We start from the raw sequence: 27997 nt of genomic DNA on the forward strand, positions 1-27997 counted from the left end.
ACTGATTGACGTTATCTACACGTTGTGTACTCTTCTCACAATTTAATTTCTCATCTGACTCCTCTGTGTCAACTGTTATACCATTATCATTTTGCTTCCTAGATGAATAGGATTCCACTGGAGTTTAGCACCCCTCTTCTCGTGATCTTTAGGCATTGTTCTAATTAGATTGCACCAGTTCTCCAAAGAAACATCTTGAGTCTTGCTAATGTGAGCCGGGATGTTCACAACATAAAAGTAAATCACTAATTGAAAATCAAAAATTAATATAATCATGCTAAACGGTCTCACAAGAAACTCATGAGTCCCTCACCAAACTCATGCTTGACATCAGCAAATGCAGGGAAGCAAAAACAGAGGGTGTTTAACCTACTGATCCATCATTAATGACAAAAATATCACAGCAGTAATTTTTTCAAAACATATGCATATTTTATTAATTTGTAGAGCCATTTAGGAAACATATTCACAATGTCTTCAGAAGATACAGTAGCTGTACTCATATTTCAAACCAGCATGATTAAACCACCTGAAAGCAAAGTTTTCCTGCCTCAAAATTTAATACAGGCTTGATCTATGCAATCTCTTCAGTTCTCACACACAGGCTGCTTTTCATTTGCTCATGTGGGTATGAAAAACCAATTATATACATAGGGTTATTTTATAGAATAATTTGAGGTGGATTTACACTTGTTTGAGAATAAAATGCAGTGAAATGTCTAAAAGAACAATCGATCATTGCAAGTGAAGTGCTTTAGAGGAATGTTGCAATGTTGAAATTTGAAAAAATAACAAAATTCTGAAATAAATGATCAATATTAATGAAAAACTCTATATACAAGAAAAAAAATGGACTATTACTCACCTCAAACTAATTTCACAGTTCATAAGATTTTGTGTCTGAGTAGTGTCCAAGAATAGATTGCTGACCATAGCTTGTCAATGCCACTTTCATTGATTAGTATATAAAGTACTTGTTTTGTATTTTCAATATTGTTAGAGGAGTATTCCATGTTGTCAATATTTTTGGTTTTAAAAGTTTAAATAGCCTTCTTTTTCATAATTTACTGTAGCTATATGCCATCAAACATGCTACAATGGTGGAAGGTGCACAAGACCTTATACCTGTACATGTGCAACTGGATGGACAGGATATGACTGTCGAATACGTAAGTACTGTATAAGCTATTTCTGTGTTATACAGCAAAAGTTTCAGTTTTACAGAATACACTCACCACCATTCTGTTTTTTTTTATTGAAATAGTAATTTACTAATTTAATGTTTAATGATTTTAGATGTTGTCAACTTAGTAATGCATTATAGACTATAAAATACATTCATGACACTAAAATTTCTGTATACAAGTAAGTAAAAGAAATAAAAGTAAAATTTCCTTATCTGCATTACTGCATAGCTAAGCAGGCTTGAGTTAAATTTTGCCCAAAATGCTTCCCAAAATTTTCACTTATTATGATCTTCAGTGTTCCCATTATGCTTGCATTATGCTCCTAGTTTAGCAACTTTTCTTACAATTATCTTGGAAAATTTCAATCATTGAATTCTCTATTAGAATGTTTCACTGCAAAAAAGACTGTTCTATTAGAGAATATTGATCTTAAACAATGCATTTGGGTGCTCTATTGCAGTTTGCAGTTACTCTGTTAGGGAGTATCGATCTATTTTCATGGAATGAAGATATCCACCTAATATTATGTTAGCATTATGCTGGCATAACACTTCATCCTATTATTATGCTGGCATAGTTGAGTCCTGACTACTTCTGTTTTGTAGCAGGAGGGCAGCAGTGTTTTTGGTGCTACTTGAAATTGGGAATGGACTGGACCACTGGACTGGTGTATTTTGGTTTTAGATTGCATTTTTCATCACTTTTATTAGGCACATTGGCTGTTACACTTTCTTCCATACACTTGTTTCATAACTGCTTGAATGTGATCAAGTGTGACAAGTCCCAAGATTATTTCATTAGTTATGGTATGTTAGTTCCCTATTGAAATTTCTAGAAATGCCTCCTTGGTGCCTTCTCTACCAAATCATTCTATTTAATTTGCAGATAAAAATTATGCACATCTATAATGATACTAAGCCAAAGTGTACATAAACAAGGTAGTGGTACAGCACACATACGTAGTATTACAACTCACTACTTGATAACAATATAGCAGCATCTTGTACAGGTGTAATTACAGTAGTTGATATATTTCATTTCAACATATACTTCCCTGAAAATTTTTTTGTGCCATGTTTGTACAAATCTACAGTGTTGGGCAAGTTATTGTAAAAGTAACTAGTTACATATTACATATTACTTGCAACAGAACTATTTAGTTACAGTTACATATTACCCATAAAATAAAGTAACTGTAATAATATTACATATTATATTACTTTACTTAGTGTCCACAGCCGTAAGCTGTCACGTGTGAAACTACCACCTTATCACGTGGCATGATTGCGTTGTTGGACAATGTGTAAATCTTGGTTATAAGTAAGAAGCTAGTGAATAAGCTTCATTCAGTAGGCCTCGTTACTTCGTTGTGGTTAGGCGTTACTCAGAGGATTACTAATGAGATCAGTAACTTCGTTACTTTTAGTAATAATATTATGTCATATTAGACTCATTACAGTAATTATATTATTTAGGTAACGCGTTACGTTTGTAAGTAAAGTATCTTGCGTTATATTACTTGTTTTCATAGCGTATTTCGTTATATTACTTTGTTACCACAAAAGTAATAATATTATGTAATGCGTTACATAAGTAACGCATTACTCCCAACACTGCAAATCTAGTGGTTGATCTAGAGTGTAGTGTATCTCTCTTCAATATAATACTCACGTTTGGGGATCAAACATGGGAATCAAAACATTTGCTATCAACATACACATTCAGCTTTGACATTATAAGTTTTTTTGTAGACATTGGCGATGCAATAATATATCAATATATTGCGTATCATATCATTTTATATACCACTTTAGCGTGGGCGTTCAAAGGCGCCGCTCAGTGTTTAACTCGCATATTGCCTGGGCAATATCAAGATATTGCCCGGGCAATATCATGGGAAAGCGGTTTGCCAATGACTTTGATACCCAGCCAGTTCAAAGAATCGATGCGCTTTGACTCATTATATTGAGCGACATAGAGCTTTGTATTGTGGGACTCGGTTTTGTAGAGGTTGCTAAGCTTAGTACATAGGCTAAAATAGAGTAGTTGGTTATTACTAAAGGATAATGAAGGCACAAAATAATTGTTTGGGCGATTGTGGATGCGTATTTCTACCCACCGCGTATCAGCCTTTGAACAGACCACGGAACAGCAAAGCTACTACTGCTATGTTGAAATAGGTTAGTAACTTACAGTTCTAAGCACTTAACTTAATATAATAACTTACTTACTGTCCAAATAGCGAAGTTAGTTGGCTTAACTTAGTACAAAAATAATAACAATATAAACTCCATCCCACAATCGCAAGTTTTCTAACATTGCGTGTTGAAGCATAGAAACGTATTAATGACATCAAGACACACGGTAGTGTGTCGTGCGGCCCAAGAAGCCGGCGCGCCACACCCGTGAGTATATTGACAGGAAGAACGAAAACGTTATTTTCACACCTTTGTATCTCGGTGATCACTTATCTGATTGTAACCAAATTTGCTACACAGTTGCCCGCCAGCCAAGGGAGTCTACATTCCAAATTTGAAGGAAATCGCTCCAGCCATTTCCGAGATACGAGCTGCCAAAGTTTTGTTTTTTTCTTCGTTTTTTTTTTTCTTCTTCGTCTTTTCGCACACTTGCAAACATTGCTATAACAAGCAAACGCGTACTCCGATCGCCTTGAAATTTGGCACACAGAAAGGGAGTCCAAAGGCAAATCCTAGCATCAAATTTGGTACAAATCTGATGAATGGTTCAGGAGTTATGACCGATTAATCGCGTAAAACAAGATCGATTTGTTGTCACGCCTACAGGGTAAACCGCTTCATGGAATGAGTTGAAAATTGCTATGTAGATGGAGTAACCATCGTAGGAGTGCCTTTTGGTGGTTTGAAACGAATCGAGATAAAGACCACGGAGATATGATACAAAACCCAACCTGTGTCACAATTACGCGATCGATTTTTATGAATAAAAAGTGTTAGTTTTCACGCCTACTAGGCAAACCGCTTAGAGCAATGAGCTGAAAATCGGTGTATAGCTGGAATAATCTTCATAGAAAGTCCTTGCAGTAGTACAGAAGAATCAGATTACAAACCACTGAGGTATGATTCGAAAGCCAACTCCGTGTAGCAAATGCGAGATCGAGATACTCTAATAGAACAGTCACCCTATAGAGCATTCGGCTAATTTATTTACTCCATTATAGAATTTTATTACATCACAAGTTATTCTGTAGGGAGTTCAGCTGCAAACAGTTAATCTTATAGACAGTTCAGCAAGAAGACAGTCACCATGTGGAGAGTTAAGCAAATATATCACTATAGAGATTCAGAACATTACAAGTCACACTGAAGAAAGTTCAGCTATAAACAAGTCATGCACTGTGTAGAGAATTCAGCTACAATTAAGTCACTCTCTAGAGAATTCAGTTACACAGAATTCAGCTACACACAAGTCACTGTGGAGAGAGTTCAGCTACAAACAAATTACCCTTTAGAGTGATCAGCTACAAACAAAACACTTTGCAGGGTGTTCAGCTGCAACAAATCAACCTTTAGAGCGATCAGCAATGAACAAATCAACACAAATCTACCTGTAGAGAGATCAGCTAGAAACAAATTACCCTGAAGAGAGTTCAGCTACAAAAAATCACCCTATAGAGACATCAGCTAGAAACTAGACACAATGTAAGGAGTTCAGCTACAAGCAATCACCCTGTAGAGAGTTCAGCTAAAACAAATCAACCTGCAGAGAGATCAGCTACAAACAAATCACCTTATAGAGGGTTCAGCTACAAACAGACTACCTGTAGAGAGATCGGCTACAAACAAATCAACCTGCAGAGAGATCAGCTATATACACACAAATCAACTTGTAGAGAGATCAGCTACAAACAAATCACCCTGTAGAGAGATCAGCTAGAAACTACACACAATGTAAGGAGTTCAGCTACAAACAAATCACCCTGTAGAGAGATCAGCTACAAACTAGACACAAAGTAAGGAGTTCAGCTACAAACAAATTACCTTGTAGAGAGTTCATCTACAAACAAATCAACCTGTAGAGCAATCAGCTAGAAACAAATCACCCTGAAGAGAGGTCAGCTACAAAAAATCACCCTGTAGAGAGATCAGCTAGAAACAAATCACCCTGTAGAGAGATCAGCTAGAAACTAGACACAATGTAAGGAGTTCAGCTACAAGCAAATCACCGTGTAGAGAGTTCAGCTACAAACAAACCAACCTGTAGAGCGATCAGAACAAATCAACCTGTAGAGCAATCAGCTAGAAACAAATCACCCTGAAGAGAGGTCAGCTACAAAAAATCACCCTGTAGAGAGATCAGCTAGAAACAAATCACCCTGTAGAGAGATCAGCTAGAAACTAGACACAATGTAAGGAGTTCAGCTACAAGCAAATCACCGTGTAGAGAGTTCAGCTACAAACAAACCAACCTGTAGAGCGATCAGAACAAATCAACCTGTAGAGCAATCAGCTAGAAACAAATCACCCTGAAGAGAGGTCAGCTACAAAAAATCACCCTGTGGAGAGATCAGCTAGAAACAAATCACCCTGAAGAGAGGTCAGCTACAAAAAAAATCACCCTGTAGAGAGATCAGCTACAAACAAATCACCCTGTAGAGAGATCAGCTAGAAACTAGACACAATGTAAGGAGTTCAGTTACAAGCAAATCACCGTTTAGAGAGTTCAGCTACAAACAAACCAACCTGTAGAGCGATCAGCTAGAAACAAATCACCCTGAAGAGAAGTCAGCTACCAAAAATCACCCTGTAGAGATATCAGCTAGAAACAAATCACCCTGAAGAGAGGTCAGCTACAAAAAATCACCTTGTAGAGAGATCAACTACAGACAAAACATTTTGCAGAGAGTTCAGCTACAAACAAATCAACCTTTAGAGCGATCAGCAACAAACAAATCAACCTGTAGAGAGATCATCTAGAAACAAATCAACATGCAGAGTGATCAGCTGCAAACACATCAGCTTGTAGAGAGATCAGTTACACACAAATCAACCTGTACAGAGATAAGCTAAAAACAAATCAGAGTTCAGCTAAAACAAATCAACCTGCAGAGAGATCAGCTACAAATAAATCACTTTATAGACAGTTCAGTTACAAACAAATTACCTTGTAGAGAGATCGGCTGCAAATTAATCAACCTGCAGAGAGATCAGCTACACACAAATCAACTTGTAGAGAGATCAGCTACAAACAAATCACCCTGTAGAGAGATCAGCTAGAAACTAGACACAATGTAAGGAGTTCAGCTACAAGTAAAATCACCCTTTAGTGAGTTCAACTACAAACAAATCAACCTGCAGTGAGATCACCCACAAAAACGCACTTGTACAGAATTCAGTTACAAACAAATCACCCTGTAGAGAGATCAGGTAGAAGAATTCACCTTGTAGAGAGTTCAGCAACAAAGAAACCACCATGTAGAGAGTTCAGCTGCAAACAAATCACCCAGTAGAAAGATCAGCTGGAAGAAGTTACCTTGTAGAGAGTTCAGTTACAAAGAAACCATCATATAGAGAGTTCAGCTACAAAGAAATTACCCCGTAGAGAGCTCAGCTAGAAGAAGTCACCTTGTAAAGAGTTCAGCTACAAAGAAACCACCTGTACAGAATTCAACTACAAACAAATCACCCTGTATAGAGATCAGCTAGAAGAAGTTACCTTGTAGATAGTTCAGCTACAACAATTCACCCTTTAGAAAGATCAGCTATAGAAGAAGTCACCTTGTAGAGTGTTCAGTTACAAAGAAACCATCATGTAGAGAGTTCAGCTGCAAACAAATCACTCTGTAGAGAGTTCAGCTACAAAGAAACCGCCATGTAGAGAGTTCAGCCTCATACAAACTACCTTGTAGAGAATTCAGCTACAACAAATCACCCTGTAGAGAAGAAGTTACCTTGTAGAGAGTTCAGCTGCAAAGAAACCATCATGTAGGGAGTTCAGCTACAAAGAAACCACCATGTAGAGAGTTTAGCTGCAAACAAATCACCTGTAGAGAGTTCAGCTACAAAGAAACCATCATGTAGAGAGTTCAGCTGCAAACAAATCACCCTGCAGAGAGTTCAGCTACAAAAAAATCACCCTGTAGAGAGTTCAGCTAGACGAAGTCACCTTATAGAGAGTTCAGCTACAAAGAAACCATCATGTAGAGAGTTTGGCTACAAAGACACCACCATGTAGAGAGTTTAGCTGCAAACAAATCACCTGTAGAGAGTTCAGCTAGAAACAAAATACCCTGTAGAGAGACCAGCTAGAAGAGGTTACCTTGTAGAGAGTTCAGCTACAAAGAAACCATCATGTAGAGAGTTCAGCTGCAAACAAATCACCCTGCAGAGAGTTCAGCTACAAAAAAATCACCCTGTAGAGAGTTCAGCTGCAAACAAATCACCCTGTAGAGAGTTCAGCTACCAAAAAAAATCACCCTGTAGAGAGATCAGCTACAAACAAATCACCTTGCAGTGAGTTCAGCTACAAACAAATTACCCTGTAGAGAGATCGGCTACAAACAAAACACCTTGTAGAGACTTCAGCTACAAACAAATCACCCACTGTAGAGAGAGCAGCTACAACCAAATCACCCTGTATAGAGAGATCAGCTACAACCAAATCACCCTGTAGAGAGATCAGCTACACCCTTTAGAGAGATCAGCTACAAACAAATCACCCTGTAGAGAGTTCAGCTACAAACAAATCAAATCACCCTGTAGAGAGTTCAGCTGCAAACAAATCACCCTGTAGAGAGATCAGCTACAAACAAATCACCCCGTAGAGAGTTCAGCTACAAACAAATCAACCTGTAGAGAGATCAGCTATATAGACACTAAACAATATAGGGAATTCGGTTACAAGCAAATCACCCTGTAGAGAGATCAGCTACAAACAAATCACCTTGCAGTGAGTTCAGCTACAAACAAATTACCCTGTAGAGAGATCGGCTACAAACAAAACACCTTGTAGAGACTTCAGCTACAAACAAATTACCCTGTAGAGAGATTGGCTACAAACAAAACACCTTGTAGAGACTTCAGCTACAAACAAATCAACCTGTAGAGATTTCAGTTACAAACAAATCACCCACTGTAGAGAGAGCAGCTACAACCTAAATCACCCTGTAGAGAGATCAGCTACAAACAAATCACCCTGTAGAGAGTTCAGCTACAAACAAATCACCTTGTAGAGAATTAAGCTACAAACAAATTACCCTGTAGAGAAATCAGCTACAAACAAATTACCTTGTAGAGAGTTCACTTACAAACAAATCTACCCGTAGAGATAACAGTTACAGACAAATCACCCCCTGTAGAGAGATCAGATCACCCTGTAGAGAGTTCAGCTATAAACAAATCACCCTGTAGAAAGTTCAGGTATAAAAAAATCACCCTATAGATAGTTTTGATACAAACAAACCACCCTGTAGAGTGTTCAGCAAGATAACAGTCACCCTGCAGAGACATCAGGTTACCCTATAGAGAGGTCAGCTAGAAGAAGTCACCTTGTAGAGAGTTCAGCAACAAAGAACCCACTCTGTAAAGAGTTCAACTAGAAACTAGTTACCCTATACAGAGATCAGCTATATGTAGAAACAAGTCATCCTGTAGAGAATTCAGCTACAAACAAATCACCCTGTAGAGATTTCAGCTACAAACAGATCATCATCCTGTAGATAGTTCAGCTATAGATACAAGTCACCCTGTAGTAGGAGAAGTCACCTTGTAGAGAGATCAGCTAGAAACAAGTCACCTTGTAGGGACCAGCTACAAAGAAACCATCCTGTAGAGAGTTCAGCTACCAACAAATCACCCAGAGAGTTCAGCTATGAACAGATCACCCTGTAGAGAGTTCAGCTATACAAGTCACCCTGTAGAGAGATCAGCCATAAGCAAGTCACCTTGTAGAGAGTTCAGCTACAAAGAAACCATCCTGTAGAGAGTTCAGCTACAAATAAATCACCCTGCATAGAGTTCAGCTGCAAATAAATTACCCTGTAGAGAGTTCAGCTACAAACAAATCACCCTGTAGAGTGTTCAGCTAGATAAAAGTCACCCTACAGAGTGATCAGGTCACCCTATAGACAGATCAGCTAGAAGAAGTGATCTTGTAGAGAGTTCAGCTACAAAGAACCCACTCTGTAGACAGTTCAGTGACAAAGAAACTATCCTGTAGAGAGTTCTTCTACAAACAAATCGCCCTGTAGAGAGTTCAGATGCAAACAAATCAACCTATAGAGAGTTTAGCTACATTTCAAGTCCCTTAGTAGAAAGATCAGCTGCGGACAAGTTATCCAGTAGGGAATAATAGACATGTAATAAAGATATTTATATAATTACTGATAAAATCAAAAACAGTTGAAGTATTAAAAATCTGCTCTGTCTTTTTATTCTTCCTGTGGTAAAGAAATAGGATAGGTTAAAAAAGCCCCAAAGCCAGCCTATGGCCAGCTTTGGGGTATACAAATACAAAAAGAAGTGATATCTAATCAAAAACAGCCAAGCTGTAAAAAAAGGTGCGGCCCCTAAAAAGGCCAAGGTGAAAAAGATGTGAAATCCAAGGTGGCGGCCAAGAAATGGCTGTGATGGTAGGTTAATTGTAAAAAATTTAATAACGACAATTCAGGGGAATTTGGTGCCGCTTGGTCTTGGCACAAAATTTACCTGAATTGTCGTTATTAAATTTTTTACCATTAACCTACCATCACAGCCATTTCTTGGCCGCCACCTTGGATTTCACATCTTTTTCACCTTGGCCTTTTTAGGGGCCGCACCTTTTTTACAGCTTGGCTGTTTTTGATTAGATAACTATTACATGACAACATTGCTGTATCGATACAAAGACAAACCGTATCAATATATTGCATATCATGATATATTGACATATCGTGACTTGTTAACATGGCTGACAATCAAATTATTGTACATTATGGTTAAACTAAATAATGTAATGCTTCTCAAAGAAAGAGTAGTTCACTTATTTCCCTTAAAACATGATATAGACCATTGCACTTTGTATTGTGCAATATATTGCTGTATCATGATATGTTACCGGATTTGCGAAAAGGTACCTTTTTCACACACAGAATTTGACCCATTCTTTGAACTTTAAAGCTTGATCATGGCATATAATTGCTTAAATTTTTCAATGAATCTAGTTACAATATCTGGCTACATTGTGATGCTAAGAGCTAGTTAATCAGTATAAGGAGTCACATGTTATATCATTTTGTTTGCTGCTATGTCAAATGTGTGGAAAAGGTACCTTTTCGCAAATCCGGTCACATATACCAGAGGCAATATATTGATACGTCTAAGCACAGTATCATTGCAACTATACTAGGCATGCTACAGAAAGTAGTCTGCAATAGGATGTTTTAGTGGAGAATGTATCAAGTTGGCATTACTGAGGGAAAGACAATTACAACAAACACAACCCTGTACCCTGGAATGTAAAAATGCAATCAAAAAACAAAAAATACCAGTCCAGTAGTCCATTCCATTAGTCCAGTCCAGTGGTCCAGTCCAGTGTTTCTACCTTCCCCTTGAAATTATCATGTTAGTTTTGTTTGGAATGTCATGTGAATTTCAATAGTCACAATACAAAACCATTGAAAGGAGGCGATTGCTTGGCTGAAGATTTGTACCATGTTGAGGTGACAGATAACAATCATGTACCTACATACTTCATACATGCATATACCCTAACCTCAACTATTTGTGTTTACCGGCAAGTCTGAGGTCTGCACTTCCTTAGATGTAATGTCTGCTCCAATTTTGAAGCTACGGGTGTTATAGTCATTATAATTAAACCAGAGCTGGCCAAAGATAATCTCAAGTTATGAACTGAATGACTGCATGTCTAGTCAAGGCCACCCCATTTTAAATAATAGTTAGACTTCAGACCACAGGGGTCTAAGTAATTAGTAACCTGATGGCCCTGTGTCATGGTGCCTGAGTGAAGTGAAGGTGTTACTACAAGACCTGAGGGTTACTAAATTACTTAGACCCCTGTGATCTGAAGTCTAACTTATTTAGACCCTCTGTGTAGTTTGTGTACCTTAACACTCTTGCAACATGCAGCTCACAAAATTTGGTCCTCATCAGGTCAAGGGTGCAGTGAAGTTGTTAGTACTGCTACATATGCTGCACACCCTTAAAGCCACTAAAATGTAAACTTGTGATGTCATGATTTCTGTTTTGAATAATTTCTGATAGGCTGCGGTTTCCTGAGAGAAGGTCTCTGAATTCAACAAAACTTCCAGACTCCATGTTTTCAACTAATGTGCAGGAGATTGAAGCAATGTTACTCCCATAAACAAAGTATTACATGACTGGTCTGCTTTTTTGCTGGATCTACCATTAGCCTAAAGTTCCAAAGGAGGAGCTTTTAAATTGGCTAAAGATAAATGATTCTTACTGTTATTCAGAGAATTGGTAGTACAGTATACTTTTTCTTATTTTTAGATGAAGGTAATAGAATGTCCTTTTCTGCATGGACGGGTTTTCACCATTGTCTTCATGGTCTCCAGTGTGAAACAAAACTTCAGCCACGATCCTTGGAGTATCAGCTGTGGTGATGGTTGTTGCGGCATTACAGTTTCTTGCTGAAGGACTGTAAGTAGTATGGCTTCCCAGGATGGCCCCAGTTAATGATGGTCTTCTCTGGCCTCTAGCCAAGTGTGTTATACTGTTTGTCAAAGGTGGGCCTCTCTATAGCAGACCTCTAAGTTTCAGTAGGCCCATTGTCAAGGGCAGAGTTTTGAATAGAACTTCCTTTATGTTATGACATACATACTATTACAGTAGCATATATACCAAGCACAATTCAGGATAAATGCCAAAGAAAAGAGAAAAAGCCAGCTAAAGGCTGAGTAGTGCAAATGCAATGTCAAGGTGACAGATAGTGATCATGTAGTTACTTCGCACATGCATATACATGTACCCTAACCACAGCCATTTGTGTTTGCCATGCATTGTGTACATTAAATTGGTTTATATTGTACCAGTATAATGTTCATTTACTGCTTCATCAAGCTTGTTATCAACATGGAGAGAATATTAAGCACCTTGGGAATAATAGAAGTATTATACTAGTAATAGCATGGGTAGCAGTGAAATTTGGGATAAATACCACAAGTGTTGTATTGGAAATTTACCATTTCCAATACAACAAGAGTGGTATTTATCCCAAATTTCACTACTACCCATGCTATTCCAAGTTAATACCATACTCGTTGCATACACATTTCTGTACATTAGGTTCATTGACTATACATGTATACTAGTCCAGCTAGTATAATACAATTAATATAATACATTGTCCTTCACTCAGAGTTTTTATCTCCAATCTTAGCCCTCTTCCAAGGTAAACACATTGCTGGATTGTTGGTAATATGTACTGTGCAATTTGTAAAATTGTATAAGGGAACTGACGTGGATTGCACTGAGCAAAATTCAGCATCAGAATGTATTTGTTTGCTAAACTTCTGACAGTCACTCCTTGTGTTGTAGCTCAAAGTATGATTAATCTGTCGATGATCCTCCATGTCAATGTCAGAGTAATCTCTCAATGACTGCTCACTTTTGTGACCACTGATTGAAGCAATTTTATCATTACTGAAACCTGCCTTTTGTAATTTGTGAACCATTGTTTTCCTTACGCTATGATTGGTGTAGCGTTTGTTACTGTTTGAAAGTCCACTCTGTTTAGCCATGTCCTTCATAAAGCTATTAATATTATTTATTCCCATTCTCTGCTGTGAATACCAGACATCTTGTCCTTGAAAATCCTGCAATGGTGTAAGATACAAAGGGCCAGATGACTTAAGTGGTTCCGGCCGCTTATTCAGTAGCTTTTGAAATATCTTAACTGGACACCTATCTCCTCCAATAGCACACATACGCTGAGGTACACATCTTTCCTGTTTTACTAACCTTCCGTTTCTTGTTTTTGTGGGACCTTCCACCCAATCAACATACAGAGCTTCTCCAGAACTTGGGTTATATATTAATTTTAGGTCTTCAATTTTTATTTGGTGATGCTCTTGACAGCCTAGTGTTCCGAAATTTTGGCTCAATAAAAAGAACATGGTATAATTTAAGTTTTGAGGTGTACTGCTTCCAAGAATACCATTATTCCACATGGTTTGTTCATCTTCAGTAGTCACAAAATTGGCCTTCCTTTTTCGCTTTCCTTTCCCACTTTCGCGTAATGCGATAGCTTTTCCATTGAGTACCTCCCTGGCACTAGCGAATTCTGGTGCTGTAAGAATGTTGTAACTGTATCCAGTACCTTTTATATATCTGTGCATTGCTGAAAGCATTGTTCTTAAGCTGTCAGGCTCATATTCTTCTCCCTTTTCATTGCAAAATTCAGCAAAATACTGCTGTAAAACAACATTCAAATTCAGCGCATAAATGTTTGGCTAATCTACAGATATACACTTTTCCTTCTTCCACTTTTCAAACCTCTTTACCCATGTGGCTGTAGACCTTATGGTGTTTCCATTCTTGTTTTTCTGGAGTAGACCTTGTATCTCCTTTTCCATTGTTGAAGCGAACACACTGGAGCTTGAGCTGGAGCTTGCATCGAGTTCAGGTGTCGTAAGTTCTTCTGAGAATGTATCAGTACCTATAATGTCATTGTCATTAAAAAACTGCAATATTTCATCAGAAAAGAAATCTTCTGGAATATTAAAAGCCATTGAACTAGCATTGCTAACGTAACGGATTCAGGCGCTAAACACTAATTATGTAATACTGTTACATAAATTCTAGCCAATGAAATTGCAATTACAACTTTTTCACTGCTACCAGTGAAATACAGGATAAATTTCACTGCTACTATTGAGACTTTTGTATGGGCAGTGAAACAGGTATGGCATTAACTGTAATACTGTATGTAGAAAAAGAATAAAAATTTATTTTCAGCGTGATTTTTATAGGCCTAGCCAAACTTTTACAACATGCATCTACAGTACATGACTCAAATAATCTATTCATGCTATATTGCTATTACAGCATCAGCACAGTAATCAATGTCACGATATTTTTCTGCTGCATTATTAAATTGCAAAAAAACTAATTAGTTTCACGTATGATGGGAATTCGTTGCTCACAAAAAGACAACATTGTATAGATCGAATTTTGCATTACAGTCTAATTCTTAGGTCTGGCCTTCTGTGTTAATTATCATGTGATAAGGTCTAGTAAAAATCTTTAACATTAACGTGTTTGCACTTCAGTGGTAATATCATACAGTATGGTAGTACTATATATTAAGGGCATCCAACTTAAAATTTGCAATTTTTTTTTGCTTTACTGTACTTGTATAGAATTCCATGATGTTTAAAGTTTTCACTTACATGATTTATGTAGCTTTAATCAACTTCTTTTTTCAAACTTCAGCTGTGTGTACTCAAACATGCCACAATGGTGGAAGGTGCACAAGACCTAATAGATGTACATGTGCACCTGGATGGACTGGATATGACTGTCGGACACGTAAGTATAACACTATCTTCTGTATTCACCAATACAAAAATGTAAAGTTCTGTCATGTTTTACAGAATCGTTATCTTTTCTTCTGATGTTGAAATATTACTGTTCCTTCAATTAGTTAATGGTTTATGCCATGAATTTATGCACTGTGTAATTTGTAGGGATGTACATGTCAATTTGGCTGGAGTAATTCAAATCAAGAGGCAAAATGCTAGTATAATCACGTATTTGAAAGTTTAATAGCATGATATAGTGGTAAAGCAAAATGCACTTGCTCTTGTATTAATATTATTATTACACAACTTCTAACTTACTTCTTTTGAATCTTACTGGAATAGAAGACACTCCATATCACAATTTAAGCTAAATTTCTGTAATTCTGCAACAGTACATCACAGTGTACAAGGATAAAATTTGAACAAAGTGCACCTGTACTTGACAAAACCGAAAATAAACACACCAAATTTAAGTCATAATAGAACCAAGATGTATGCAATTTGACATAAGTTTGAAAAGAAATATGATACGATGTGGTCCAATAGAGCAGTCTTTATAATCTAATACATTTTACTCTAATAGAATAAGCACAATGAACACAGTTCAACTTAGACCTGTATGTGTGGTATTATTCCTATCCATTTCAAACCAAATAAATCAGTATGTGTCTCCTTAATTTCTACAAATTATAATGCGGAAGCTGTCTCTAAGGATGAAAAAATCTATAGAATAAAGTCCAAGATCACACCCATGTAAAGTCCTACATAATTTTACTCACCAGGCCAATGTTGTCAACATGCATTAGCATTTTTAAGTAGACATACTGTACAGGTATATAAACTAGTAGGGATCATTGGAATAAAAAGTGCTTCATAAGATAATTATTCATTTCAGGGGCATAGGGAGGGGAGGTTCCAAGGGGTTCTGGAACCCCCCTGTAAAATTTAGACTTCTGAGTTTACAGCAGGATCCTAGCATGTACCATTTAGTGTGGCAGGACAAAATGAGTGAGTAATAGTGTATGGCACAGCCCAGCAATTTATAAAGCTTGCATTGATCTCTCAGGGAAGGATTTACAGAGGTAACATGAGCCCTCTTGAAAACTTGTTAAAAGGTCGATATACTCTAATAGAGCAGTCAGGTATATACTGTAATAGAGCAGTCATGTTACTCTAATAATAATGCTTTATTAGTGGAGCTTTTTAAGACATTAAATGCAAAACTGAGTATGACCTTACACTGCTATAGCTTTGATGTGCAGTGTTTAAAGATATGGAACTCCAGTAATTTATCACTTGGGCATGCAAAATGAATCCATGCTATGCATATAATGTTTTGATTGTAAGTCATTCCATTGTATCAGTGGATTCGTGGTTCCTATACCAGTGAGATAACTATCACTTACAGATGTATACATATATCTCTATGTGTTATGCTGTCTAGGTAGCTTTATCTAGTACTACCAGGGGCACTTATATGAATAATTTGTGACCGGATTTGCGAAAAGGGGCCTTCCAAACACATCCAATTCTATGAATTCAGAAGACCATAACTAAGTGCCCAAGTAATACATTAATGTGAAAATTTCTCCATCTACTAAGCTATGTTGGTGCTCACTACTGACCAAATGTAAAGTCAATAACTTTTCCCAATCTGTAGTTTAAAGTTGGTAAATTGGATGTGTGTGGAAGAACCCTTTTTGCAAATCGGTTCACATTTATGTACTGTTTTTTGCATAAAATATAGCAATCTGTTGAGTTTTGATTCATTAAATTAATGAAAGTCTCTCAGCAGAAGGGGACTGCATCCCAGACCCCTGCTCTGGTAACTCAATACTGCTGTTGGAACCCCCCTTCAAAAATCCTGGCAACAGCCCTGCATTTTAACTCCTGCATAAGTCATCCTACGTAGTTTATTTACTGTAATTTAGACTAAAGTAGGGATTTTGATGTTGCTAATTTATGTAAGAATGCACAATTGTGAAAGCATAAAACACTCAGAATGTTGCTTTATTGTTTATATATTTGCTTTGAACCTATTTTTAGTCCAAGACTCTACTGTAATAAAATTATTATATACACTCTGTTGTCTGAATTAAGTGGACAGTTTTACAGCAATACACTTTTCTGGCTATAAGGTATAAGCTGAGCTTGTTTGCTACTCTACTCAGCTATGCATATTCCATGCATACCGAATATGGTTTGTTAAACAAGATGGAAATTAGTTTATCTAGTTTATTGTGAGCTAGACTTAATAGAAAAACAGGATCACCTGGAAGGAGTGAAAATCACTAGAGTACTTGAAACAGGAGCTTGAAGATTTAAACCAGATTCAAGTAACAAGGTTCAACTTGCTGCTACACACACATAGCTGTATTGATTCCAATTGTTATATATCTTTTGAAGAATGTAGACAGCAAACAAGTGAAGCATATTCAAGGATTGAACTAACCAAACACTTGCTGTATTCAACTGCTTTAACATATGTGGGACACGCGAAGAGTGTATAATTAAAAGAAGGGGTTGCTTTGGCTGCAAGACATTTAACTTTGCTTCCCCAATTAAAGTGACAGTTGATGAAAATTCACAGTACTTGAGGCACTGCCATGCTTTAATCCTTAAAGCCACATGGTCCTTAAACTGTATTTGATAAAAAAGCATATTTAAAATGCACAATATACTAGTATTTAAAAAAAAATGTAAATGTAAAAATGAAGTAGGGATCTATGTAACAAAAAGTAGTGAAACAAGAGATGAATGATGGTATTACAGCATAGCTCCATGGGAAAGTCCTTACTTTAGCACATTCACCCTACTTCTTTATTTACGTTTTATTAAATACTAGTTTGTTTAGTTTTTGTTGTAGTGCAGCTAGCTACAATGTAACTTGTGACTGTTCTATTAGAATATTATACATGACTGTTGTATTAGAGTGACTGTTGTATTAGAGTATATCTTGAGTCAGCCAAGAGGTGTGCAGCTAGCTAGACCAATAAGGGGTGAGGTCATTTTGTTTGCTGTTAAGTAAACAACTAGATTGTTAAGAAGTGTGGTCTCCATACTCTATTACTAGTAGTCCATCTAGATTGCGGGTTATGAACCTATCGCGAACAGGATCCCAATTGCGAACTTGCACATACAATGTATCAAGTCTTATAGTAGTGTCAGAACTGAAGTGCTTCTGAAATCCAGCTCTGAAAAAATCTCAGAAATAATTCTGTGGCATTTATGGCTAGCTATATGTTGCTGAAAGCAAGTTTTGATATGGAAAATTAATGTCTTGATATGGTTTCGGTGGATGAGGAAGAAGACAAGCAGCCTGATTGAAGATAAAAGAAAAGACAAGGCACAGAGAGCCTACACTCGTTGGAACCCCAAATGGAAAATCCCACTGGTGAGTTTGTTATTGTGGTGTAAAATGGTGGCGTGCACTGCTTTGTTTGGCCTCTAGCTTTGCAATTGTGGTCGGTGAGTAAGGAAGTGAGACTAAAATTCAAGTTTTGGCGATTTTTTTAAACTCTATATCTGGCCACCTGTAAGTGTTTTGTCATATTTTATAATTATATGGATTGGTACTATTCAGTAAAGGTGATTTTTGTTCAATGAAATGTCTCTAGAACAATTTTTAAAGGCAGAATTTTTGGCGGCGTGCAAAATTTTCACCTCTATCCCTACTTAAACAGTACTACCATACCATTTGATACTTTACAGGCATGGTTCTAAACAACCAAATTTCATAAAGTATATATCCTGTCTCTTAGAAATACAGACTTTATTAATTGGCAAGGAGCTAGTGTCTAACTTATAAGTTTTAACATACGATGAGGAACTCACCTGCCATGAAACTTTCAATCATTTTGTGTTCTTTCACCTTTAATTTATATCGTCACTGTGCTTGTCTGCCATTTAATAAATCACGTGATATCTATATTATGTGACAGTGCGCCATCACGTGACAAGCAACACGACACCAAGAGAAAGTTGATAGTATGAAGTTGTTATGTGAATAGGAAAACTAAGGGATACTGCTTTTGTAATTTTAAGACACAGCGTGAAGTTCTGTATAGGTTGGAAGATGAAACAAAGAATGGGACCATTTAAACTAAAATTTAACCATGAGCAAAAGGATGATGTAATTTGTTAGACAACTTTACAGCTTTTTTACTATGGGAGTTGGTTTTAAAAGGCATGTGTAGAATCCAGTTTACTAGACAATGTGTTTTCAGTGATTACATTTTTTAAATGGGTACAGGTTTAAAAGGTTTAAGTAATATAATGTAATTTCTAGTCATTTTCCTAGAAGCATTCATGTGTATCTTATTATAAATACCAAAACTGCTTCAGTTTGAAGCCATCAGATGTGTCCATACAAATTGTTCATTTATAGGCATAGAAAAAAAATGGCTGTAATTGAGGTGAATAAAATTAATAAGCAATCACATATCAAGGCTATCAATTTATGAATGCTCAAATTTGGTATGTGAACTACTGAAGATGGAAGTCACATTCACAGTAAACTTTTTCTTGCTCAGATAAGGTACATATTTTGTGTCCCAAAGTATTGTTCTAGTTAAGGTACTAAAAGTACTTTTTGTAAAGTATTAAATTTTGGAATTCTAGTATACTAAAACTAACTCAGTATTATTATAACAACATAGTGATGGTTACCTCATCCAATTTCTGTATGTGGTGGATAAAGAAATGACCATAGCAACATGTGACTTAAGTGTCTGCAGTGTGTATCATGTCTTGTGAAGGAATTGTACTGGCTGAAATATACATAAACATTAATATTTATGAGGTGTTTTTGTTATAAAAATAAGAAGTTTTCATTCAACTAATTTCTTGGGAATATTTGGGTCAAAAACTAAAGCTTAAAAATTTTTTTCTTAGATTTTGGGTTCTAATACTAGTGCTAAAACATACAACATCAAATCCAAACCTGACAGTACATTCTAAATGGCAAATAGTTTATTGTGGGTGTCTGCAATTGAAGTCATAAAACATCATTTTCTAATTCAGCTTTTGTAACCTGACAGCCTCAGTTTTTACAAGAACCAAAATGTCTGTATTCTAGAAGTAATACCAACTAAAACTTTTGTAAACCAAGGATACTTGAACTAAAACTGCTTTTAAAATTGAGTTTTAAAACTACCAAAATGACTTTGCGGTACTGAAACAACACTAGTGACTGCTGAGCAATAACCCATCTAGTTTTACAACTTTCTTGGACTTCTTTAAATGACTTTTGTTGTCTTGAGGGAAAACCAATTTTTCAGCCATACTCTTGGAGTTGTAGTAATAGACAGCAGGAAGAATAAAACCATCAATTTGTACAGTCATTCAGAATCTATGGAAAACAGATTACAGGGTAGTCTTGTCTCCATTTGCCCACACTTTCGATCACTTGAAGGTCATGTAGTCACATTATTAGTCCAGCCTCTTTGCTAAGAAAGTGCACATTTGTAAAAAATATACCTGAAAACTAGCTTAGTAGTTGTCTAAAGGTCGTTTTCACCATTAACTATTGTTCAAAGTTGAGTTTTAAGACATTTTTGCATGTTATAATTTAAATCTGCATTACTGTAGCTGGTACATAGTCACATCAGTGAAAGTAATATTCCTTTAAGTGGCTGGAAAGTGTATTTATTTGAATGTATGCATGAATGAGCACAAGAAATGCATTTGTCACTAGAGCCAGGAAAGTGGACCAAAGTCACCGGATGACCTTTGCATGGGCAAGCATGTGGGCAGCTAGGGACAAGACTGATTGCAGGTACTTATTTTAATCGATAATAAGTTACACATGCAACAAGCTATGGAGTTTAAACTTGTTTCATTGTGTTCATAAACTGGGGAATTCTTCAAGGTACAGTGTTTGGCCAATATCCACCCATGCTATTAAGCAAGTAGGCTGTTCAAGTAAAACATGGTAGTGACAAGTTATATATTTACTGAACATAAGCAAACACATAATGTGAAACTCACATTTCCTTCATGGTACAGCAGTTAAACTCAATTTGCATCTTGTTTCACTGTTTACCAATGCAAATAAAATGTGCGTGTAGCATGAGGTTTACATTTCAATACAATTTGTTTTTAAAAGTTGGGTTTTCACTCAACTGGTCACATATATATAGCAATGAGGCATGCATTCAAGTTAGTATAACAGTTGTTCTGTATAATAATACACTGGTGTGGTGTTCTGGCTTCTTGAACTACACAACACGCTACAATGTGTTTTAACAGTATTCCCTCACAAGTATATAATTAGATATAGATACATACAGACATGTATACATACAGTAAAAATTATTAATAATTAATGATGGTATGTAAAAGTTGTATATTTCTTTCTCTAAAAGCTGTTTGTCTACAAGGATGTTCAAATGGTGGAACATGTACAAATCCTGGTATCTGTGCTTGTGCTACAGGGTATACAGGCTCTGATTGTAAAACAGGTCAGAAGTATGCATAGAGTACTGTAATAACATTTAGTAAAAGTTAGACACTCATAATAATATTATATCAGTGTCTTTGAATATTTAAAAACCATCAATGTTATTCCTTTACTTTGCCTCAGTAATTATTGACATCACCTCAGGCTTTTTAATTTTTAAAGAGAAACCAATTATGAATGCATACGTAAGTTTTTTAGGCAACGGCGTACAAAGAGTGGGTTAGTATAGAAACTTCCTATTATAAACATCAAGGGCATTTCAGTAAGCCAAACAATCAAGGTCACGATGACCCATGGAGAGCATGAGTAATGGTTTATATAGTTGATAAAATTTGTATTTGAGGCTTTAAAGAAATGTAGGAATGGTGACTATCTAGGTCTACAGAGCAATGTATAAGATCACTAACTGAATTAATTCATCGTTAGTGCTTCTTTCAAGTACTAATGACCCCCAGGGGCATAACCAGAAATTTTAAATAGGTGAGGCAGACTCCAGGGACAGATCTAGGATTTTGCTAAGGGCAGTCGGTAGAAGTGGTAGAAGTGACCACACAGTGTGTGAAGCGCAGTCTGCCACCTTCTAGAGAGGGGCTGGGGGCATGCTCCCCCTGGAAATTTTTGAAAATTAGGTGTTTCAGGTTTGAATCTGGAGGAAATTTTAGTCATACTATGGTAATAATTATTGCAAAGAATGTGCACTGGAAAATTAATACAATTATTATGTACAATAGCTTATATACCTTCTGTAAATACATGCCCCTTGGAGTTTTGAGCTGTCAAAGAAGCACTTGGTTCAAGCTCAGGTGTTGACTGAGGCTGATAAGGATGAGCAGCAGACCCTTCAAGCATAAAGGGCATTACTTAATCTATAAGGCAAAGCTATTCTCTAGATTAGTTAGTTATTACTAGCCTATTATATGTAAACTAGCATTGGTGGGCTTATAATAGAACACTTTGGAATTTATTGTAATAAAATTAATACCTAGAATTAATTAAACTCACCCCATATTTATTATAATAAAATTAATACCTAGAATTAACTAAACTCACCCCATAAATGTAGAATGGTCTTTTGGCGCTTCTTTTTTGGTTGTTGCAACCATAGGTGTAGCAAGATATTTTTAGATAGGTGGGCTCTAGTGTTGAAGAGCAAAAATAATAAATAAATAAAAAGGTCAACACCTACTAAGAATGGCTGCCCTCTACTAAATAATAATTTGTATAACTGATAAAGCACATAAAAATCCTTATTCACAACTTCTCTGAATACTGTGACTGCTTTATTAGAGTAACCGACTGCTGTATTAGAGTATCTCAATCTTTTTTGAATTTACAATCATAAAATCACAAGGGGGCCTCCAGCTCCCCTTGCACCCCCGGGTTGCTATGCCTATGGTTGTGACTCAATGTGGTCCTCACTCTGATCATCCATTTTTAGCAACAAAAGAATCACCTAACTATTCAAAAATTCTAATTAAGTGTCAACTGCTGTTTGTAATGCACTTGTCAAATTCATGCCACACACCCCACCCCCGGGAGTCCCCACACCCCGGGTGGGGATTTGACATTGCTTCTTGTCCCCACCCCTGGGGCAATTGACAGTTGTCCAATTCACTGACCGATTTTCGGTAGTTGCATTTCTAAACAATAAAATCGCACTTGCTATAATATTACTAGCTACAGGGCAGGTTTATTACTAGTTGCATGCATGAAATATATGCGCTTGAGGTGTTGTCAAATCCCCTACTATAGGGGTGGGGATTTGACAGCCGATTTTGCCCCAGTAGTGGGGAATTTGACACCACGATTTGTCAAATCCCCTGTATTCCCCCACCCCCCTGGGGGTGGGGCATGAAATTGACAAGTGCATAACGAAGCAGTACTGAGGGTAACCTGCTATGGATGGATTCGTACTAATTTCCATGGTAAGTTGCATTACATAACATATAAATTGTTGTAACATTAAGTTTCAAGTATCAAAAAGTCCACTACTAGCTTCCCACTTCAATTACTAATATTTGGTGAGGCAGCTGCCTCACCTGCCTACACGGTAGGTACACCCCTGATCCCTCAAGTATAATAGCTAGCTATGCAAAACATGAGGTTACAATTGAATTGTTAATGTTCACAAGATGCTAATTGCATTCATTGTGGTTGTAAAGAAGTCTTCTATGGAGTCCAGGTGTCTTACAGTACTAATAACACAACTGCTATCAGCTTTCTTAGTAAACAAAAAGACCTAAAGTAAACACTGCATTCCTAATTTTAGATAATTATTGATATATATTACAGCATACAGCTGTATCTCTCGTTATTGAAAAGTGTAGAGATGTCACAGAAATGATACATATAGCTACAGCTGTATATACCAAGATCAAAATTAGTCTATACCAAAACAGAAAAATGCAGCCTTCAAATAGTAGACAACATTTTTGAAAAGAATATAAAATCAATAGTTTCTGTTGAGTAGCTATTCCAATCTTACTAATGGCTATAAAATTAAAAATCTAGTAGTATTCATCTTATAATGTAATTACAGACACTTATATTTATGACCCAGTCTGTGAAAACTGGCCTTATTGCCTATTTAAAATCATCAAGAAATGCTGGTTTTAAGTATTCAGTGTGTTGTAGCTCGACAATGGTTGAAGCTACGTATACAAAATTGTCACATTTTATGCCAATTCCTTACCTTCCAGAGCATCCACTATACAAGTAGCCAGCAGCTAAGTTTCCCACCATTTAAGACCGAGGTTGATTGTGTCAAGCGAGCTCCAAATGGGTTGGGAGGCGAAGCCTTGTGGAGGGTAGGAGGTTGTTTAAAATCTTAAACTTAAAGGTGCAGGAATGAATTAGGCCAAGTTATGGGCCACTCAGAACTCAAAACTGGCTAAAATGAACCCAACCTGCTCGTATAGATTGCCACTGTGCTTGGGAAAAGCAGACAGCAAAAGCAGACCACTCCAGTCTAGCTGATATTCACGTAGTTTCAAGCTATTTATGAAAAATCAGAATTGCTGACATTGGTAAGACCAGCTTTCCATGATCCAGTCACATTTTGCAGCCTACTATACACAGTAGAAATGTTGCAACTTTCCTAGTAATGGTACCACATTGATAAAGTTATTTTTATTTGCTAAATGTTTAAAATAATATACACACATTGTACCAATGTAGTAGAAAGTTTGCATGTATATATATATAACTTACACTGTTATGTATGTACTGTATGTATGCCAAGTGCTCACAGATTTGGAAACATAATGTACATACATTTATGATGTAGCTCTTTGTTTTATATTAGCTGTAGTAAACACTGTGTTGTGACTGCTCCTCATGAATCTATAGCGTAATACAGTAATTATCATCAACTTGCAGAAATTGATAGATGTCTTGATAACAATGGTGGCTGTCAACATGATTGTACCAAAAGTGGTCCAGGTTTATATGAGTGCAGCTGTAAAGTGGGATATGTATTACGAAGAGATAAGCATAGGTGCAAAGGTACATATTTATTAAGGCTTTAATAATTTTTTACTGTACACCTATACAGTGTATCATATAAGTTAACAGTGAAAAATTTGCAGGACCACCAATTGTGAATTGAAGGACAATTTATTCATCAATAACTGTAGCTTCATACACTGTAATTATGTTAACTATTGCATAGTTGATTTGCCAGAATTTTTCGACAAATTGTTTGATGTGTTGTTTCAATAAAATTTCTTTCATTTATAGTTTTTAATTAAACCATGCTCTGTACACACTCACAGGCTGGCTGTGGGAAACAGCTAGTAAACTGTACTCATTATTTGAAAACAAATGTCCATGTCCATCTAAGACTCACATGAGCAAAATAACTTTCTGTTCAAACAATGTGTGTGTTGTGTGTGTGTGTGTGTGTGTGTGTGTGTGTGTGTGTGTGTGTGTGTGTGTGTGTGTGTGTGTGTGTGTGTGTGTGTGTGTGTGTGTGTGTGTGTGTGTGTGAGAGAGAGAGAGAGAGAGAGAGGGAGAGAGAGTGAGTGAGAGAAGGTGAGATGGTAAATTTGACCTAATTATGTAAAAACAATTATTTTGGCAGATAACTTGTTTAATAACACCATAAAATCGGCACACGATTGCTACACTATCTGGCTAACAGTTTTCATGTTAATTTTGCCTTTAATTTGTCAAGGTCAACTGGGTCAGATCAAATTTATAAATATTTGGATCTGACATCTCACTTAAAGATTTACGCTTCATTGTTCACTGTCATGAAAGGTGGCATTATAAAGTGCACATGTAATCCAATCCAATGTCCAATCCGAATCTTTATAAACTGATCATTACTGGTGAGTGCATTTGAAGAAAGCAGTTGAGCATGGAAGCAGTTTTGAGATGACTGCTCCAAAGAGTATTGAGTGTTCAGTTAGAGTGAGTGAATGGATATATGCAAATGTGACCAGATCTCAAAAACTTGACATAATCATGCTTTCTTTCAAATTCTGTATTTATGATCTACTTACAGCCTACATTCATATACTCTAGTGAAGTGAAGTTTCAGTTGTAACTTATGAACACAATAAATAACGAGTTAAGACTTACACTATTGTTTTTGCCATGAATAGTGTAATCCACTGATGGGTGTGTCTTCCCCCTGTGTAATATTTTTTCACCATAGAAGAAATAAATGAAATCAGTGAAGAAAGCTTGATTGCATATTATCTCTTTGATGCAATGCAAACAAATGCCCATAACTTACATTCCTGTTGATCTACTATTATCCTGTTAATCCCATATTCTGTTGATCCCCTATTATGTTCTCAGTTGTGTTTTACTATAGCCCACATATGGTCTTAGAGTATAGTTTTTGACTGCTCTTCTTTGAACGTTGTATATAGCATATTTTAACTTTTACATGCAGTGACTATTCTATTACAATATCTTAATTATCCATTCACAAGAAGCTAAAAATCTGACTTATTACTGTGTTTGTCTTATTTATTATAGTATCCCAGTTTGCATCATGTGAAATAATTATGCTGTGTTTCAGCTTCTCTGATCCAATGCACAAAAAATTGTGCCTTTTATGCTACATGTAGCATTATACTTAATACGTTTTGTTTACTTAATTTTCATGGCATAATCATTGCTGGCCTAATACATGCTAGTGTACTAATTATTATTTTAAAGATGAAGCAGGGTTCCAGCAATAAAAATCAATGAAACAAGAGATGATGGTAGTTATGAGGAAAAATTCCTAGTTACTTAGCATTGTAGCTATGTGGGTTTTTTTACTTTGGCAATACTCCTACAATGCCAAGTAGGGATTTCCCATTTTGCTGCAATGCTACATGTAAATAGTGAGGAGTATTGCCAAAGTAGGGATTTACCTCATAGCTACCATCATCTCTTGTTTCACTGCTATGTATTGCTTGTTTCGCTGCTATTTATTGCTGCTGCTTCATTTTTAAATCAATAATTTTTTTATTGCACTAGTTTGTTAACTGCATGTTAGAGCATGGCCATGAAATACACATGTGGCTGTGACTGCTGCTGTAGGGAACAGTTCAATTTAGCGATTTTAAAAGTATTTTAAACCCGCTGCATCATTTTACAGACTGTTTACAGCATTTACTAAACATCTATAGGGGTAAGCTTCACTGTAGAGTATTTATCTCACATTACTCAAAAACTGGGCATGTCCATATTCCAAAATGTGGTGAACCACTTATGAATATGCTATACCACTAGTTCTCACCTTAAACCAATGTTTCTCAACTCATTGGATGGCAAGGGTGACAAATCCCTTTCGTCTGAGTGCTGTAGGATGCAAAATCAAAAGCACAGTTTTCATCACATGACCAGTAATAAATTCCCACAATCGATTCCAGCTTGAGTTTTTTATAAAGAATTTGCCAGTACTGCTCCCACATCAAGGCCATGGTACATTAAATGTACCATAGCCAGCCATGGTTTAACTTAAATGTACCATGGCCAGCCAGGGTTTATAAGATATGTACCCTGAAATTTTCCTTTGAAGTTAGGTGGTTTCATGGTACATACACATGTATATATATATATATATACATCACAAGAACAAAATTTTGTGAATGCAAAAAATATGTATAGCAGCTATTGACTCCACACCTGTAATACTCTGCCATCTATTAAACTGCTGTTCTACTATTTAAACAGACACTAATTCAACAGTTTACGTTTTCTTGCATTTGCAATGATATGGATATGCATATGCTTGTTGCATTTGTGAAATGTTTAATGAATATTACTTGCAGATGATAATCCATGCCTCATCAACAATGGTGGCTGCAATCAAACGTGTGTTAACACTCCTGGATCATACATCTGTGACTGCATCAAAGGTTATATGCTGTCAAGAGATAAACACAGCTGCAAAGGTACATTACAAATATTGATGTTTGTGTATTTAGATATGTGAATATATTATGTGTCCCTTGCTGCATATTTTCTACTTACAAAAAAATACTAGTGATTATCACAGTAGAGTATAGAAATCACATATAATTGTATTCAACCAGCTTGAAACTTTCACAAAATTATGATGAGCAGTAATGATTACGTACATGTACATCAATTGTACACAGAGTAGTGCATGTATATGTGCAGAAATAAAATCCTAAAGTGTAGAGTATATAGCAATGAACACTGTACTCCAGAAAGTATATAATTGTGAATAAAGTATACACTATATACTTAGATATACCTGACAGACATAGAGACACATAATGATGTAGTGGTCACAGGTGGTTACCACTGCAATGTGCATATATGCAATAAGATGAAGTTTAAAATATTTAAAACGAGTTAATG

The 27997-nt window shown here is 36.4% G+C and overlaps 1 protein-coding gene across 1 annotated transcript; it reads left to right on the plus strand.

Moving 5' to 3' along the window:
* The first annotated feature begins 1089 nt into the window (after nt 1-1089).
* On the plus strand, nt 1090-27995 carry LOC136259329 (uncharacterized). The gene is made up of 6 exons (XM_066052824.1): nt 1090-1169; nt 14618-14713; nt 21072-21167; nt 24545-24670; nt 27442-27564; nt 27885-27995. The coding sequence occupies exons 1-6, from the start codon at nt 1098-1100 to the stop codon at nt 27993-27995; spliced, it is 624 nt and encodes a 207-aa protein (XP_065908896.1). The 5' UTR covers nt 1090-1097.
* Nucleotides 27996-27997: the final 2 nt, after the last annotated feature.

Source organism: Dysidea avara, chromosome 6 (genome assembly GCF_963678975.1).
Source record: "Dysidea avara chromosome 6, odDysAvar1.4, whole genome shotgun sequence".
Taxonomy (NCBI): Eukaryota; Metazoa; Porifera; class Demospongiae; order Dictyoceratida; family Dysideidae; genus Dysidea; species Dysidea avara.

What these genes read in the sequence shown, in the direction of transcription:
- LOC136259329 (XM_066052824.1), top strand. Translation starts at nt 1,098, where the DNA reads ATGGTGGAAGGTGCACAAGACCTTATACCTGTACATGTGCAACTGGAT. An exon ending in AGGATATGACTGTCGAATAC is followed by an intron (nt 1,170 to 14,617) that starts GTAAGTACTGTA and finishes TTCAAACTTCAG; the next exon opens with CTGTGTGTACTCAAACATGC. An exon ending in AGATAAACACAGCTGCAAAG is followed by an intron (nt 27,565 to 27,884) that starts GTACATTACAAA and finishes CTATATACTTAG; the next exon opens with ATATACCTGACAGACATAGA.